The sequence below is a fragment of the Protobothrops mucrosquamatus genome, unplaced genomic scaffold, assembly GCF_001527695.2.
Source record: "Protobothrops mucrosquamatus isolate PMUCROS unplaced genomic scaffold, P.Mucros_1.0 scaffold33, whole genome shotgun sequence".
In the NCBI taxonomy this organism is placed as follows: Eukaryota; Metazoa; Chordata; class Lepidosauria; order Squamata; family Viperidae; genus Protobothrops; species Protobothrops mucrosquamatus.
Window position 1 is genome coordinate 815,091 of NW_015386417.1, and position 18,201 is coordinate 833,291.

The 18,201-nt window shown below is 44.0% G+C and overlaps 1 protein-coding gene across 1 annotated transcript in view; it reads right to left on the reverse strand.

Annotated features, from left to right (window-relative positions):
- NMT2 (N-myristoyltransferase 2) overlaps positions 1-11,905 on the reverse strand; it is a 43,287-nt gene extending 31,382 nt beyond the window's left edge. Inside the window, exon 1 of the mRNA XM_015811208.1 lies at positions 11,796-11,905. Within this exon, the coding sequence (XP_015666694.1) occupies positions 11,796-11,905 (110 nt within the window). The remainder of the gene's footprint in view (positions 1-11,795) is intronic.
- Between the last annotated feature and the right edge of the window lie 6,296 nt (positions 11,906-18,201).

Below are 18,201 nucleotides of genomic sequence, written 5' to 3' on the forward strand. Positions count from 1 at the left end.
CCCAAGGGGGAGGGCCTTCTCTGTGGGAGCTCCCACCCTCTGGAATGAACTGCCCCCAGAGATCAGGGTTATCCCTGATCTCCCTTCCTTTCGCCGTGCCCTCAAGACTTGGTTATTCCAGCTTGCAGGACTGGCCTAGGGTAATTTTTAGAGGGGTTTTAATTATATTTTAATCGGACAATATTTAAATATCTTTTTTAATTAATTTTAAATTTGTATTGTTATTTATGTATTTTAATTGATTGTCAGCCGCCCTGAGTCCTACGAGGAGAAGGGCGGGATATAAATCCAAATAATAAATAATAAATAAATAAATAAATAAATTTGAAATACAATATTGTGAGGATCATAATATTGATCCTTTACGATAGAATTAGTAAAAGAAAGGGATATGAAAATGGGTAGGAAAAGAGCTGCTCAGAGTAGCTTTGAACTGAGATTTGTGCGGCAAATAAATTTGATAGATAAATAAACAAACAAAATAGAAAATAGGATGCTGACTTACTGTAATATTTTATCCATATTGTTTACAATGAAATATATTGTTGATCATGTTCCAATGTTATAGTTTTGGTTCAAGTGACATATATTGATATTGCTTTAGACAATGTAGAGACACACAAAGCAAGTGATTAAAAGCACCTAAAAGAAATGGAAATGTTTGTTCTGTCTTCTTTGCTGTTATTATTTTTCTTATGTATTTCTTTTTTTATGACTGTTAACCTGCCAAGTTATTTATTACCATAAAAAACTAAAGATTAGTCAACCATGTAGCCATCTCACTGTTGCTAAATTTGCAGGTAACTGACATAACTTCTTATTTTGACAGTTTGTCACTGTGGCTGATCTATTTCCTTAGCTGGGTCTCCTCCATGTATTCATGTTGCTTAAGAAATGTGAACAAATGCCTTAATGGATGGTCATGTGGGTTCACACACAAGAACCCCACTTAATCATCCAATCCATCTTGGGCAAAGTGACTTTTCACCCATATTTTACTATTGCTTGAAAAGCAAAAAAGAAAAAAAAGAAATCAATTTAATATTGAAATGAAAACTTTTGTTTATCCTTTCTGAATTTCTTTTTTAATTCTTTATGGCCTATGGGAGTAGTGGAAAGCATCCAAGGAACAAATTTATCTTTAATTAAATGATGTTTTTGTTGCTTACCATGCCAAAATAGTAAGGACTGCTGAAAAGGAAGTGCTACAGCAGCCATTTTAGGAGTGCACCCTACATATATTCTTAAAAGTCCAAATTTGCCACTAGTCAAAAAGGTTGTAAACTAATAACTTGTAATATACTATTAAACAGGGGGTCAATTTGGTCTAATGGTTAAGACATCATGCTAGAAACCAGGGGACTGTGCGTTCTAGTCCCGCCTTAGGCATGAAAGCCATTTGGGTGACTTTGAACCATTCATTCTCTCTCAGCTCCGGATGTCACATTCAGGCTATAAACCAGTCAATCAATTCCTGTCACACCCAATGGATCAACACTCTGTTGACCTAAAAAAAGGAATATCTTGCACTTGCAAGAAAATGCTAGGGGGAAAAAACAGTTAAAACTAAACAGATCAGGATAGAATACTGACAAAGCCCTGTGTAAGCTGCAAACAGATAAATGACTACTGCATATGAAATTACATTTAGGACAGGACAATATACTTGAAGATATATTAACACATCTGTATTTATAAATCTTTCAGTTCTGGTATAGATAATAATAATAATGTTTTTTTGATTTGTGTTAAATTTTCATTTTATCTTTTTGATGAGAAGTAAATACTAACTATGCAATATTCTGTTGCACTAAATGAACATACATTTAAAAAACACTGCATTTGAAAAAAGCAGCACTTCATCCAGTCTGTTTCAGATCAAGACCAAAACCACAGTTCTAAACTTCAGAATTTTACATACTGATTACTTTTAATAACTCAGGGAAAAACAACCAAAAGCAATGAAATTCCAAATTAATATTGACCAAAAGCAGAGCAAAAAAAAGGTGGAAGTAATGGCTAGAAGCAATGTCAATAGTCAAATTCATAAAGTCTGACTTTCTATACTAGCTATAAGAACAAGTAAACAGATTTTAACACACCTGATGTTCTATCAAATATCCTGATGACAAAGTGAATGATTATATACTATTTAAGGCTAGATGTTAAGGTTTGTCTCAGTTTTGAATATGATTGTCTTCTTTGAAAGATAGGATAAATTTTACAGTTGCATATTTTTCTACTCACAAAAAAGAATTGCACTATAGGAAAAATTATGCTAAATATTTAGGTTATAAGACTAATATTACTTTAAGCAGGCAATATCAAAAGAAGATGTAATTCCAGTTACTCAATTGAGTTTTAGTATATGAATGTTACAAATTACTTCAGAAAAACCATGAAGTATTTGTTCCTCTCAGACTATGCCCATGTCATCCAAATGTGTTGGACAAGAATTCAGTAACTGTCAATGAGCATGGCTTCAGAAAAGATTGCAAATTTAGGGACGATTTCTTTAAATCTCTTACATAAGATAACCTTTATTGTCCTTTTTTTTACTGCGGGCACAACGGCACACATCAAAAATGAAATTTAGTTGCCCGCTCTCAAAGTGAAACACATACATGACACACCCCTAAACATACTATATACAACATATGTATAGACCCACACCCCTACATATACATAACAAATAAATATTAAATATTGTCCATCTTGAATATATAACGGAAGGAGGAAGCTTGAGAGTTCACAAGGTTAATGCTGCATGGAATGAAACTATGGCTGAATCTGGATGTCTGCTTCGGATACCACAGAGCCTCCGCCCAGAAGGTAACAAGGAAAACAGATCGTGAAGAGGATGTGTAGTGTCCCAGATAATCTTACGGACCCTGCTCAAGCAACGCTTCTGTGCTATGTCCTGGATGGGAGGGAGGGAACTGCCAATGATCTTTTCAGCCATCCTCACCACTCTCTGCACCGACTTCCTGTCTGAAGCAGTGATGCTTCCAAACCAGACTGTAATTCTGTATGACAGGATGCTCTCGATCATCCCCCTGTAGAAAGTGGTAAGGATAGGAGAAGGAAAATGTGCTTTTCTCATGTGAGGCAGAAAATGCGCTGCTATGCCTGCTTCACCAGTGTCTCGCTGCTGAGTGACCAAGCCAGCCTACTCGTTATCTGCACACCCAGTTATTTAATGCTGGTAACCATCTCCACAGGTGAATCATTAATGCACACAGAAGTGTGGCTGTGTCTGCCTTTTCTGAAATCAACAATGATCTCTTTGGTTTTTCCGGTATTTAAAAGTAGGCTGTTTTCCTTACATCAGTTCACCAACCCCTCAACTTCCTTGCGGTAAGCATCCACATTATCATCATGAATAGAGAGGAATACAAAAAATGACAGCCCATATTGCCATCTTTATCACTTCTGAATGCAAAAGGCACTGAGACCAATGAAGTGCATGTATTTGTCAAACTATTTTTAAAAAAATCCCTCAAGTCTTTTCCAGTCTCAGCCATGTGACCTGCTACACTTCTAAGGCAGGGGATGCACAAAAATAGCAGCATAGGCCCTAAAATTAATTAGAAATAAACTCCTAATTGAAACTCCTTCTGAGTCCCATGAGAAACCAGACAATTCTGAATCAACCTACTAGTATGCTGGCTTTGACTCTTCATCCTTCTTTGCGGCCCTCCCCCAAATGTTAACTTGCCATTAAAAGGTTGCCTGTCCCTGTTCTAATGAGAACAAAGGGCACCATTGCTCCATACAAGCTCAGTACTTCTATAATGCTTGGCAGCAGTTTTCAAAGTGGGCTTTTTCTCTGACCTCCCTGAAGATACTAGTGGTGGAACCAGAGATGAATGGCATCCAAAATTCTTCCCCAAGGATTTAAGAGGGCATGTGCAAGTGAGGGAAATAGACCAAAGTGATATATTAGATAGCTGAGCAAAAGACTAAATACTAGATAGCTGAGCAAAAGAGTTTAGATGAATGTTGTGTTCACCAAGAACCTAAATACTAGATAGCTGAGCAAAAAACCTAAATACTAGATAGCTGAGCAAAAGAGTTTAGATGAATGTTGTGTTCACCAAGAAAAACAGTCTGGAATATGAATATATTTTGCTTCAGCTCAAAATGTTGCAAAGATCTAAGCCAGACTCTAATTGGTGATTGGAGTTATGCTATATGATGGCATTGATGTTTTTTCTGATTCTTGCATCGAGTGCTTCATAATACTGTTTCCAATCAGTTCAGAACCGGGATGCACACCATGAGGCAGCAGCTCTCTGAGACATACAGAAGTTGTAATGTATATATGCCAGAAGGGAAAATTAATTAGTAAGTACATTTAACTGGATGTGTATTTTGATGTAGTAGAGCAGTGATGGCAAACCTTTTAGAGACCGAGTGCCCAAACTGCAACCCAAAACCCACTTATGCATCGTCGGGTGCCAGGTGGGTGTGGCCCTTTGGCTGGGTGTGGCCCATTGGGTAGGCGTGGCAGTGGTGGTAATGGCAGACTGGGTAGGACTAAAAAGTTCAATCAATCAATTCCAACTTTGCAAGATTTTTTTTTCCCGCAAGAAGTTGAAATTGACTGATTGATTGAACCTTTTTTTTTTTTTTGCACACGGCGGTGGAGGCCTAAAGCGAAAAGGTTTTATAAAACCCAGCTGAAGACTTAGGACTGGGGCGACGGCGCACGTGCCCACAGAGAGGGCTCTGCGTGCCATCTTTGGCACCCATGCCATAGGTTCCACTGTACTAGAATCAAATTTAGTACTTTCTACTATTTTCCAAGTGTGCATCACCTTTCCATATGCCATTTTAAAGGCCGGAGTTGTGCTCCCTTGATTTAGAAGGCACTGAACAATATGTAGGATGTAAACCAATTAGAGGCAGAAACCAACTACTACTATAATGCAATAGAAGAAAGGAACGACAGAGAATGAGGTGGCTGGATGGAGTCACTGAAGCAGTAGGCGTGAGCTTAAATGGACTCCAGAAGATGGTAGAGGACAGGAAGGCCTGGAGGAACGTTGTCCATGGGGTCACGATGGGTCGGACACGAGTTCGCAACTAACAACAATAACAAAGGAAGAACTTCATAATTTATTAGATCTCAATCAACAGAACAGGACATTATATGAACTGTGATTTCTCCTGCTCTGGAATTCTTCAACCAGAGGTTGCTGATCATCTGTCAGAGATGTTGTAGCAGAGGGCTTTTCAACATTTTTACCGATTGTACTACTTTTAGGATATGGCAATATTCGAGTACCATCAATCACCTAGCAAGGTATCAAAAACTTGATGACCCCCAAAAAAAGAAAGAAAAGAAAAAGTGATAAAGTACAGCTAGTCCTCGGCTTACAACAATAGTGACTGTTCAAAGTTACAATGGCACTGAAAAATGTGACTTATGACCATTTTTCACACTTATGACCTCTGCAGCCTCCCCAGGGAAATGTGATTTATATTCGGATGCTTGGCAACTGATTCATACTTCTGATGGTCACAGTGTCCCAGGGCCATGTGATCCCCTTTTGCAACCTTTTGACAAGCAAAGTCATTGGCTGGGGTGTGTGGCCAGCTCAGTGTTGCTCAGGTCGGGGGCACCTGTGGGGGGGCGGGCAGGGCTGTGGGAGGATCCAGGGGTCTCCAGTGGAGGCGGGTGGGACTGGGGTGGGCACCAGGGCATGGTCCATCAGAGAAGCCTCACTGTCTCTCTTGGGCCATGCGGGGGACCCCCGGACAGTGGTGCCGGTTGTCCGGAGCCCCGGGCAGTGAAGGGTAAGCGCCCAGCTTGGCCCTTGAGCTCCTGGGGCACCAGGACCTTGCAGCTCAACTCAGTCCAGCCCCACTTTCCTGAGGTTGCACCCAACTGTGCTTACCTCCTCCTCGAGGCTACTGCTGCCGCTGCTGTGCTCACTCTCCTTGGCCAGGTTGCTCATGGTGGGTGCAGGAGGGCAAAGTGCATGGGTCAGATGGTGGCCCACTTCCTCTCCATGCGAGGAGACCAAGCTTTGTAACCAAAGCATCCTTCGCAAAAGGATGGGAAAACCACCAAGGCAGGCTAGGAGAAGGGGGCAAGGGGATGGTGAAAGGGCAGCAGGGCTGCTGGTGGCCAAGTGTTAAGACAGGACTTCCCTCAGAGTCTCCCTCCCTCTCGTTATACTCTCCTTCCTTCCTTCCTTCCTTCCTTCCTTCCTTCTTCCCTTTTCTTTTCTTCCTTCCCTCTTCCTTCTCCTTTCTTCTTTCTTCCTCTCTTTCCTTCTTTTTCCTTCCTTGCTCTCTTCCCCTCTTTCTTTATTTTTCTTTGTCTTTCCTCTTTCCCGTTCTCCTTTTCTGTCCCTTCTTGGATGCTCAAATGCAAAACGGGAAATACTTCTCGATGCCTCCATGCCTTGTGATCAAATGCCACTTTTGCTAGTAGTTTGTGGCCACTTAAAAGATTGAGAAAAACCAGGCTCAGTTTATCACATGCTTGCCTTTAGTGGGGGCGTCCACAGACAACAGTACAGCAGAACTGACAAAATTGTAGCTGTGATAGTTGATCAGAGATCCTCCATTTTTTATGTGCAACAGCTTTAGCGTTTAGGAACAGAGGTAGCTTAGTTGCTTTTCTATTAATACATAACCCTTAAAAGGGCTCTCTTGTAGGGACCCTGCCTTGGTCTAATTCAGACTGGAAATATAGCAAAGGAAAATATTTTCCCTGCTCTGCTTTATCCTGTTTTCCCCACTGGAAATCGCTGTTAGCAACATACAAGGAGGGGATACTTTCCTAAGAGCTCACAATTCAAGAATACCAAAGTTAATTTGGATTGGCAACAAAGTTCTGTCTGTGAAAAACAGAACACAAAATTGCATTCTCCTTTGAACTGGGGCATTTCCAATCAAGTTGCCTCTCCCTCCCTCCCTCTTTCCCTTCTTTCCTTCCTTCCTTCCTTCCCTCCCTCCCTCCCTCCCTCCCTCCCTCCCTTTTTTTTAAGCTGCCAGAGGCTCAAGGCAGAGCTGGCAAAAAGCAGGCAGCGGTGGGCAGAGGCTTCCCATTTTGACCCCTCCCCGTCATTGCCTCTGTGTGGCTCTCAGCTCACCTCTCCCAGACCCATGCACATGTTTGAGCGTGTGTGGGTGTGCACGCGTGTGTGGGGGTTTCACCCTTTGCAGCCCTGTGCCCTCAACAGAAACCTTCTGCAATGGCAGGCTGCAAACTAATGAAAGCTGGGTTTTTTGGAGTACTTGTTTTTTTCTCTCAACGTGCCCTCAATCATATCGTGCCCTGCCCCCCTTAACTCCCTTCCTCAGCCCTGTGAAAGGCTGCAAGAAGCTCTCATCGCAGTTTCTCTTATCTCTCCTGTTCTTTTCCTCCCCAATGTCATGAGGCTGCAAGGAGTGAGGCCCACACCCACGCGCACGTACACAGACACACACAAACATGTGCACAGGTCTGGGAGAGATGAGCTGAGAGCCACGCAAAGGCCCTTCAGACTCAGAGGCAATAACAGACAGGAGGGGTCTAAATAGGAAACCTCTTGCCCGGAGCCTCCGGCAGCTTAAAATAATGAACCTGCAAAGTGCTCAGAGCATGGTCCCCAGGGATGCCAGGCCCCGCATGCTCTATCACTGCCTCCTGCACACGCGCCCAGGGGGCAGGGATGGCCCTGAGACAACGAGGCGGCCCATCGCTGATTTCAGCGCTGCCCCATGGATCTAAGTGCATTCTGGCTTTGATGGTAGTTACGAGGTTGTAAATCAGCACCTGGTCGGCCTGGGCTCGCCTCTTTTCTTTCTGAGTGGTCAGCAGGGATGCCGGGTACTCACTGGCCCCTGGGCATGTGCCCAGGGGCGAGGCAGGGGCAGCCCCTCACTGGTCCTTTCCTGCCAAAACCTCCTGTATTTACATCCTTCCCTCTCCTTTTCCGTCCACCTACAGCTACGCACTACTTTCGGAAGTGCCAATCAGCTGGAGCCTGGTGCTGATCCTGGGACTTCTGCCCTGACAGTCCTGGAGCTCCAGCTGTCTCTCCCTCAGACTTGTGCAGCACTGCCACTGCTTCAGCTCATTCCTCCCCACCCCCCGCTACCATTTCTCTAGGACGATCGCGTACCACCTGCCAGATGCCAAAATACCACCACTGGTACGTATACCACCAGTTGAAAAGCCCTGCTATAGCAGACCATACACTGAACAGGTGGATGAATTCTAAGGATTCGATGACGGTTAAGGTCCCTTCTAACTAGATGAGACTATGCGCAAGTGGCGGAACAAAACCATCCCCTCTCCCCCACCCCTGCCGCCACTGGCCCCAGTCTGCAGAATTGGAAAGGTTGGGGACTACTGACCTATATGACAAAAACATTATATTTCAGTGAAATGGTACTATCTAGTATCTGTTCAATAGTATGACCATTTTTGTACTTTGCGTGTAATTCACATAGGAATTGGCTACAAGGAGCCAAAGAGCACCATTATTATTATTCAATATAATACAAAGCAATATAATCATATCAAATCTTATTTCAAAAGCAAAGCAAAAGTATAACCTCTGCAAATTTGTTTTATAGTACCATGACTAAGCATCAAATCAAACTTGTTTCCTACTTCTTCAGATTACTTGTACTGTATACATATGCTTTTAATTTTAGAAACATTTCTCATACTACTGTAGATGTTTCCGCAAGTGATATCAGGGTGTGGGCAAGCCTCTGCGAATAAGAAAAACACTCACAACATATCAAAGTACTGGTCTGATTTGAAAAAGAAAAACAAACTATAAATAATTGTCATACTGTTTTCTAAGTTTCAAAATGAGATATTTTTTAATTAATAGTCAATTTCTAAAGTGCTTCATATCATTCATACTGAATACAATTTGCCTATATTTTTAGAATTTGTGCAGTCCTGCTTTGTTTATTTCTTTTATCTATTTCATTGGTATGCTGCCTATTCCCGGAGGCTGTAAGCAGGTAGCAGATGTGCCATTCTACAATTCCTAGACTTCTTATTCTTACCACGTGTTGGATCCCAACACACCTGGAATAAACAAGATTGGGTCAGTGACAGGTCGTGCTTTACATACAAAAGGTCTCAGTAGAGCTAGAAGACATCCTGGAGAATTGTAGCCATATTTTACAGCACTTAGCCTAAATCAGGGGTGTCAAACTCAATTTCATTGAGGGCCGCATCAGCATTGCGGTTGCCCTTGGGGGTGGGGGGGGGGGGGGGGGGGGGGGGGGGGGGGGGGGGGGGGGGGGGGGGGGGGGTGGCCAGGTTGGGTGCAGCCTACTGGGTGGGCATGGATGGAGTGGGTGTGGCCTACTGGGTGGGCATGGCCAGCTCTACATTGTTCGCGTCAAGGGTGCCTGTGGGGGCCTGGGCAGGAGTGAGACAGATCTTAAGGTCTCTGACAGAAGGGGGTGGGACCGGGGCAAGTGCCAAGGCGTGGTCCACTGGAGGAGCCTCACTACCTCCTGAAACCCCTCCGCCAGAGCCCATCAAGCTGGATATGTGACGTAGGCGAGGGCCATTTGCTGGCCACTTCCAGGCGATGATGCATTTCTTCATTCCTCACAAAGGGTGACGCCTCCCCAGCATGCACCCAGGGGGTGGGGCCAACACGGCAGCGGCTGGTTCCTCGCTGTTTCCAGATGGCCTTGTGGAGCTAAGACTGAATGCGTTTCAGCATAGATGGCCACCACAAAATTGTGCATTGGCTCCCGGCCGGCCTGGGCCAAGGCCAAGGCAGCGGGGGCCGTTCCCTCACTGTTTCCAGGATGGCTTTGCGGGTCACATGAAACCACTTCATGGGCCGCATCTGGCCCCCGGGCCTTGTGTTTGATATGTCTGGCTTAAATGAATGATAATTATTTCAATAATGTGATTGTCCATGATTGAATTAACCACAATTTACTCAAGTATTTCCATTTTCTGAGTTTTCATGACAAATAGTGAACTAATCAAGGACTAAATCTTCACAATAAATTATAAAAGAATATGTCTACGATTTATAATTCGGTATGGTATCTGAATATAGAAACATGATTTTTCTCATCAAGGTTTCTATGCTCATACTAAAAATTAAATAGCAACATGTAAATCTACAATTATTTTCCATATAAATGTAGGACTTACAATTAAACCACAATAACTGAATTTGCAAAACATCCTAGTCAAAGCAAAACACTGCCCATTTGCTTCAGTTTGACACCCGTTCTAAATATTGGTTTGCTTAACATGGCTTGTTAAATAACTGTTTCATTTTAGATAATATGCTAATCAATAATTTGCAAGTTACAATAGTAGATTCACACAAGACCCTATATAGCAGACATGTCAAACTCACGACGTCACGTGACGTCGCGCAACGTATCGGAACTTTTTCACCATTGCCGGCAATGGGGTGGGCGCGGCTCCGGTATGATGAAACCGGCCCGCAGGTCGGCAGTTTGACACCCCTGCTATATAGCAACCAAGTAAGGTAAATTATAACCTAGTCTTGCAGCTAGAACTGATCACTCAAGTATCCTAAATGTTTATGTATGTACAGGGGTTTAACACAAAACGTGGAAAAAAAAGTTGTCTGCAAATTTTGTCTTCTAAACTTTTTCACTGTAGGATGGGTGTGTGTGGAAAATGAACTCCTGTATCTGCTTGAACCTCACCAAGCAGTTTAAAGTTGGATCCCACAGTGAAATCAGGCACATAACACCATCCCCAAAGATGTTATTAGTTATTTATGCTTTTCTTCTGCTCTGTTTTGGGGGGGGGGGGGAGAGATCCTAAAAGATGCAGAATGAGATGGTAGCAGAAAGCCGTCAGAAAGAAAAATATCCGTTAAAAGGTCAGAGCAAGAAGAACATCACCAAAAACGGTCGGACTCTTTGGGGTCCTCCGAGACGCCTCATCGGAGAAGGTGTCCCAAAGAGCAGGGCACACGGAGGACACCTGCAAGTCCAAAACCCGGGCCAGCTAATGTAGATCATGTGCAGAAGGCGCACGTCAGTCACCTCGCCCTGCCCCACACCACATTCCTCTGATGCGCACTGATCGATCTAAAGAGCTCCCGCCGCCCCCGGGANCGGGATCCCGAGAGCGAGCCAGCCGCCCCCCGAAGAGGGCCGGGCAGTGGGAAGGGCCCCCGCCACTCCAGCCCGGCTCCCATCCACCCCTCCCCGAAGGGGAAACGACGCGGGCGCTTCTTGCCCGCCTGGCGAGTGGTGCGAAGGATGGGAGGTGGTCACAAAGGAAAGGAGGAGGAGGGCGGCGGTGGGGGGGGGGGCGGGCGAAGGGAAGCCTGGCGCGGCACGGAAACCGTAGCAGACAGCCGTCGGGGGAAGCCGCCAGGCCAAAGCCTCGGTCTCGGCATCTGCGCCAGCCTGCGGGTGTCAACGACACGCGCCGATCACTAAGCCTCCCCACGGCAGGAAAACACAGCCTGCCCGCCCGGCGCCTTCCTCCTCCTCCTCTCTCCACCCCGGCAGCAAAGGGGGGCGGCTCTTCTCTCCCACCTCGCGCTCCAGCCTCAGCCCGGAAGGGTGCACCGTGACCCCCGTGGCCTCTGCGCCGCGAGGGCCACCCCGTGGAATCCCTGATCGCCATTCCTGGTTTGCTGCAGCCGCCTCCGTCCCTGCCGCAGGAAATCGGCTCAGGGCAGGGGCGGGCTGCTCCCAAGCTAGTTCGCGGCCGGGCCGATCGCACGCTCGTGCAACGCGCTGCAGCTCCTGGGCAAGCCCGGGCGGGGAGACGGCAGGAGCACCGGAAGGGCGGCGGCGGCTCCTACCCTTTGGAGTGCTCCGTCTCCTCCTCATTGTCGCCGTCGATGCCGCAGGTGTCCTGATCGTCCAGCTCGAGGCTTTGCTGACTGGCGGCAGACTCACTGTCCTCCGCCATCACGGGGAGAAGGTGGGTGGGAGGGGAGGAGGGACTCCCCGACAGGAGCCTATGAAAGGCAGCTGGTCCGACGCGCAGGCTGATGGGCCGTAGCCGCCAGAGCAGCGCCTTCTAGCGGCCGACTCCCTCAGCTGCTGCCAGGCGGAGGTTCATCCCGCAGGTAGCAATTGCCCCAACACTCATCCGAGGAGCTGGAGCTGGAGCTGGACGGCGCTTGATGGTGGCTCCCCAATGAATGCCGCCGCTTGCCTTGTCTTCTGACAGGCTGAGGGTGCTGCTCCGCCGGGGTAGGTTAGACCGAGAGGAGGCGACGATGCCTGGCTCCGCAAGCCGCGACGCTTAAAATTGGATTGCTGAAAAAAGCACAGTGGCTGGGCTCATGAGCGTTGCCCGAGTCCGGCAACCGTAAGGGTTGAGCAGCCTATCATGCTAAATGAAAGGGGCCGAAACGGATTTCGAAACCGTATAACGTTACGAATAGCGGAGCTTCACATTTTCTCTGCCCTGGCCACGTATTTGCCATGTATTTTCACGGGACGGAGCGGACTAAATACCAAATAGCACCTGGCAAACAACAGAAGCAACTCTTGGAAGAGAGAGGAGGGAATGACTCTCTTGCCAAAGGGGTGGGGGGAGTCGTTTTGTTCTGAAAGGTTGTCCAGCCTCTTTGTGTAAGTTTTTCAAATTAATAGGCAAAGGAATAAATGAGAACTTGATCAAATATGTTTTAGAGGACAATTGTCAGGATAGCAAAATTAATCTTATTTCCAATAAATATAGGTCAGTGATGGCGAACCTTTTAGAGACCGAGTGCTCAAACTGCAACCCAAAACTCACTTATGCATCCTCGGGTGGGTGTGGCCCATTGGGTGGGCGTGGCTGCGGTGGTAACAGCAGACTGGGTGGGACTAAAAAGTTCAGTCAATTCCAACTTTGTAAGATCTTTTTTTTTTTTCCCCGCAAGTTGAAATTGACTGATTGGTTGAACCTTTTTTTGTACACGGTGGCGGAGGCCTAAAGCGAAAAGGTTTTATAAAACCCAGCTGAAGGCCTAGGACGGGCTACAGCGCGCGTGCGTGCCCACAGAGAGGGCTCTGAGTGCCGCCTCTGGCACCCGTGCCATAGGTTCGCCACCACTGATATAGGTAATAAAAGGAATGTTGGCATCACTCTTGTTTAGAATTTAATTAATTTGAAAGGAGATTACTTTCACTTTTTTAAAAAAAAATTAAAATAGTTTTTTCCTTTAAAAAAAATGCACTTGAGGCTTCCATGCTGCACAAAAGGCATTCTAGAATATTCTCTTTAAAAAAAGAATTGTAAGCGGCAAGTTTGCTGATCATAAAAGTGTTTTCCTCTTTAACAAGAGAAATATTTTTCATCTAATGCTAAAGGATACTGGAAAGCTTTGCCCTTTCCTTGCCTTTTGACCTGCTGGCTTCTGATGGGTTCATAGCTCCAGTTCTTCCTGGTTAGCTGAGAATTAGGGCTTTACGCTGCTTCATAGATTCTACAATTGTCAGCTAACATCCTGCAAAACTGTTTCCTGGCTGTCAAATAACATGTCTAGAATTCTGCCAATCTTAAATGGTGGACAGCAGTGGAGTACCTACTGTTTAAGGCAAGAATGATGATGGAGAATTCATCATTGTGATGACATTATAAAAAGGCAGAGTAAGAGCGGCATGCAATGTTGTTGTTGTTTTAAATATTTGTGTTACTTTCCAATTTTTAGTAAAGAATTTATTTTTCAGAATAAGATAAAGATCCTTTGAAGAAACAATCTAAACCTGGTTATCCATTAAACAAGTAATTTACTAAGTTCTCACATAAGGTTTGTACATAGCAAATTCAGCCAATTCTTGTGATTAGGTACACATTTTTATTTTTTGGCTTAGGTCCTTAAAAATACTGGAATATTTAAAATTTAGAAGAGACTCTTAAGGCAGGCAGCCTTAGCAAAGCAAGAATACATATGCTGAAGTTGATAAAGATGGTACAATGAATCCAGGTGATGTTTTGTGAAGGCCAAGTGTGGGCAACATAGGAACAGTAGGCCGTTCCTCTCCAAAGTTTTGGGTTCTTCAGGTTGCCATCTTTAAAGTTCTGAATAGAGTAATTCCAACGATTATGGGAAATATTGCTTACAAGGGAAAATATCTCACCAGAAATGACATAACCCTAATCCTAGGTAACTTGTTGCATGCATGCAGGTGCGTGAAAGAGTGGGAGAGAAATGTATTGCAGCATCATGAGGCAAAGTTCATCCCTTATGTGCAATGTTGCTTGTATGAAAGGCAATATTTGTTCTAGATTTCCAATTTTAGTATAGGAACAGATACCTGTACCCCACCTATCCTTTTAACTTGGTATGCAAGGCTTCTTTCTGGCTGAGGAATATGTTTAGCTTTTAAGTATTGCATTTATTTTCCAAAATGGGTAGCACCAACACAAAAAAAATCAATATTTCATTTGTATTAAAAAAGAAGTTACGTCTTTCTATTCTTAATTGTTTTTAGATGCATTTTCATGGCTCTGAAATTTTTAAAAAATTCCTGTGATTTTAGAACCTCAAAGTCTGTTCAGTAATTTTTTACTATATATCTGTATTCTAAAATGACCTTTCTCTGCTGGGAAAAAAAGCTTATATTGCAAATTATAGTTTGTGGCTCAGTATTAATACTGGAATCTATTTTAAGTTTCTATGAGCCTGGAAGGAGCAGACATACAACAAAAAACCTTAAGAAAATTAAATACTAATAAATCCTTTACTCTGTCCCTAAATTCAGTATTTTGGAAAATGGAGCCTTTTTATCATCAGTCTTCCATACTTACTTTATTCAATGACTTGAAACACATCCCACAATTTATCTATCCAAATTTGGACATCTTAAATCAGGATCATGGCTTTTATTTGATTTTTATCCCACCTTTATTATTATTTGCAAATATCTCAAGACAGCTAACAAATCCAACATAACTTCCTCCAATTTTCTCCATGCCAACAACCCTATGAGGTGGTTTGGGGTGAAAGTGAGTGATTGTCCCAAAGCCAGCTGGTTTCTCATGCCCGAGGCAGGACTAAAACTCAGAGTCTCCTGATTTTTAGCATGATGCCTTAACTAAACTGGTACTTGTTTTATTCATGAGAAGTGCTCCATTTGCACACAGTAATTACATTCTCCCTGCCAATGGCTTCATTTCAAACAATAAAGCAATAAGTCCATGAAAGTACAACGGAGCAGATGTCACTGTTTATTGAGCAGTGACCTTGGCCTATGGTGGCTATGAGAAGGATTGCCAAGAGGCTATCAAAAAGTCTGGAGTCTCAGTTAATTGCAGCTATGGTGATCCCTGCCAGCAGCTGAGTCAAAAAGACAACCGAGAAGCAGTCAAATGCTCCCTGGAGAAGGAAGCCATGGGCTGGCGTGAAAAAAGAGCAGCCAGTTCAGATTTGCAGTGTTATGATGTTATAGGCATTTAATCACTCGGTCCATAAATGTTCAGAAGTCTTTGCTTTGTGATTAACAGCCATGTATGGATATAGGCAAGGAAGCTGAGAGTGTATTCTCAGTGGAGCCACTCCCTCTAGCTACCCAGGGAATTAGTTCTGTCTGACTTTGTTTTTCTTAATGCAACCACTAAAAACGATTTCCAGTCATTTTCTTTCTCCTATTTTTTCACTTGCCACAAAATTTGGGTTTTGCTATAAGGTAGAATCAGATGGATTATTCCCCCCCCCGCTTTTTTTTTTTTAAAGAGGAAGATCAGTTCCCTGTTTTTTCAGCCTAGTCCTGTCCTCTAGTATATACTGTGGATCCTGTCAGTCAAGGAATTTTGGCTGGTGGCATCCAAGAGAAGAGCCTTTTCTGCCATGGCTCCTTCCTTCTGGAACATCTTAACCCCTGAAGTGAGATTGGCTCACACCCACCTGAGAACCTTACGGTCTGGCTCTGTCAGATGGCTTGGGGACCCAATGGGAGAGGCTTCATACTGAAGGTGGTTGACTAATAAAAATTCAACGCCACCTCCTCACCCACATGTGGCTGGCTCCCCTCTTTGCCATCTTGTGTCCATGATTTTATCTGTGAATGTTCTTATCTGTTGTATTTTTTACAATGGATGATTTTAACGTTTTTCAATGGTTTTTTTTTATGTCGTAAGCTACCCAGAGTTGTTGGATACAAAATGAATGGCAAATACATTTTATAAATAAATAAATAAATATGAATTTGATTAGCTGCACCGTTCTCCCACATTTTCTTTTCTAGGGCTTGACCTTGTATCAAAATCTATCAAAATTTTCTGCACCCTCCACTCCTCTATTTTCAACTTTTTGTAGCATCTCTAATGAAAAGAGGAGCACGCATTCATTTTGCCTTTGAGTCTAATAAACTTTTATGACCTAGAATAGAATGTGATTTTTTTTTTTTACCATGGTTGGATGAGGGCTCCTATTTTTTTATGTACTACTATATATTTATGCTGCCTTTCTTCAGTGCTCTCCATTGGGACTTGATCTATATCATTATATCCTCACAGCCACCTGGAAGGCAGGCTGAAAAGTAATGGCAGTCAGCCAAGAACTGGTAGAGGAAGTGTGGTGTAGTGGCTAATGCATTGGATTGGCACAAGGATGATTTGGCTTCTGATCGACTCTTAGCCATGGAGCTCCCTGGGTGGCTTTTGGGCCAGTCATTCTCACTTGTCCCATGTGCCTCAAAGGATGGTGGGGAAAAGAGGGGAGGCAGTGTCCTGCGTATACCACCTTGAGCAGTAAGCTCAGGCCATAGAGCTGGTTAGTGATGGGAACACTGTTCAGGATGAACCATAATTTAATCTTGGACGAGTCTTTTGTATGAAAGCTGCTGCTGCTTAGTGCAAAAGCCCTCCAGGAGTATCCAAAGAAGGTCTTGTTGCCTAAATGAACCACTAATGGCAGAAATAAGTCCTCCTTTTCCCTTTGCAAGCCTAAGAATGAGTTACATTGCGTGGACAGCATTAAGAAAAGTGGCTGTAGGGTGAATCTAGGGAGGACACTCTCTTGTCTCAAGGACAGACTCCAAAAGTTTCCTCTTTTGGTGCTGTAAATATCCACTTACCTTGAGAGAAGGCTCAGACAAAAATGTGACATTTCTGCCCAGAAAAGACAATGTGTCAATTCCTAAATAATTTGGGGGGGGGGGGGCAACATTAGTTCACTTTACAAGACTGCAATCTCACAGGCAGCAACAGCTGATAGTGATAGGAAGCCAAGATTACAAATCCAGAAAAGCAGATACAGTTCTGGGTTCCTGGAAGTTTAATTTGTCATATGTTACATCTGAAGCAGTTCAAGGTCTTGTTTTGAGAAAAAACATTACTAGTTTCCTACTAAATATAGTGAGGAGTAGAGCACTGTAAAGTATCCAAAGTGGACATCTGGAGCAGATCCTGTTCTCTTGAAGCAGAACAAAAGCATTGACCTGACATTATTTTACTATAATATTTCCATTAATTGCTACAGATTAATCCCCACTGTGATTGATCAGTAAAATCCTTTGAGAAGGGCGTAAATTTGCCTTAGTTCCAAGAAATAGAGAGGGCCAAGAACTTTGGTTCTAACCTAGCAGGCAATTCAGGGGCAACCTTTCCTTCAATGGTTGATTCACATCCGGAGATCACAGTGACTACAATCATTATACAATTGCTTTTTCAATGTTTTGGTTATTATTAATATCCACATTGGGAACTACTTTGGTGAAGTGGTTAAGGCAGCAGGCTAGAAACCAAGAGATCCTGAGTTTTACTCCTAACTTCAGCACAAAGCCTGCCAGGTAAATTTGGGCCAGTCACTTTCTTTCAGCCCTAAGAAGGAGACAATGGCAAAACACTTCTGAAAACCCTTGCTAAGAAAACCTCAGGGATAATTGAATGGAAGAAAAAATAACATTGGGGGACACATTTAAAATAACCTCATGGATCATGGCATCACTGATTTGCTGGTAGTGCTGCTATATGTATACAAAGAGAAAATTGGTGGGTCTTCTATAACAGTATAAAGTGCAAGGACTGGTTGTAATGGTTGCTAAATGAATGGCTGTAGGTTGAAGATTACTTGTAGTCAGGGCTTTTTTTCAGCCGGAACGCGGCGGAACCGCGTTCCGGCACCTTTTTCCGGGCCGGCCGCACCGGAAATAGCCCCTCCCACACCGGAAATAGCCCCTCCCAAATTTTACTTGCATTCCTGTTCTCTAAAGGGGCGGTCCTAGGGTTTGATGAGGGCGTGGCCAGGTTTGAGTTCCGCCACCTTTTCT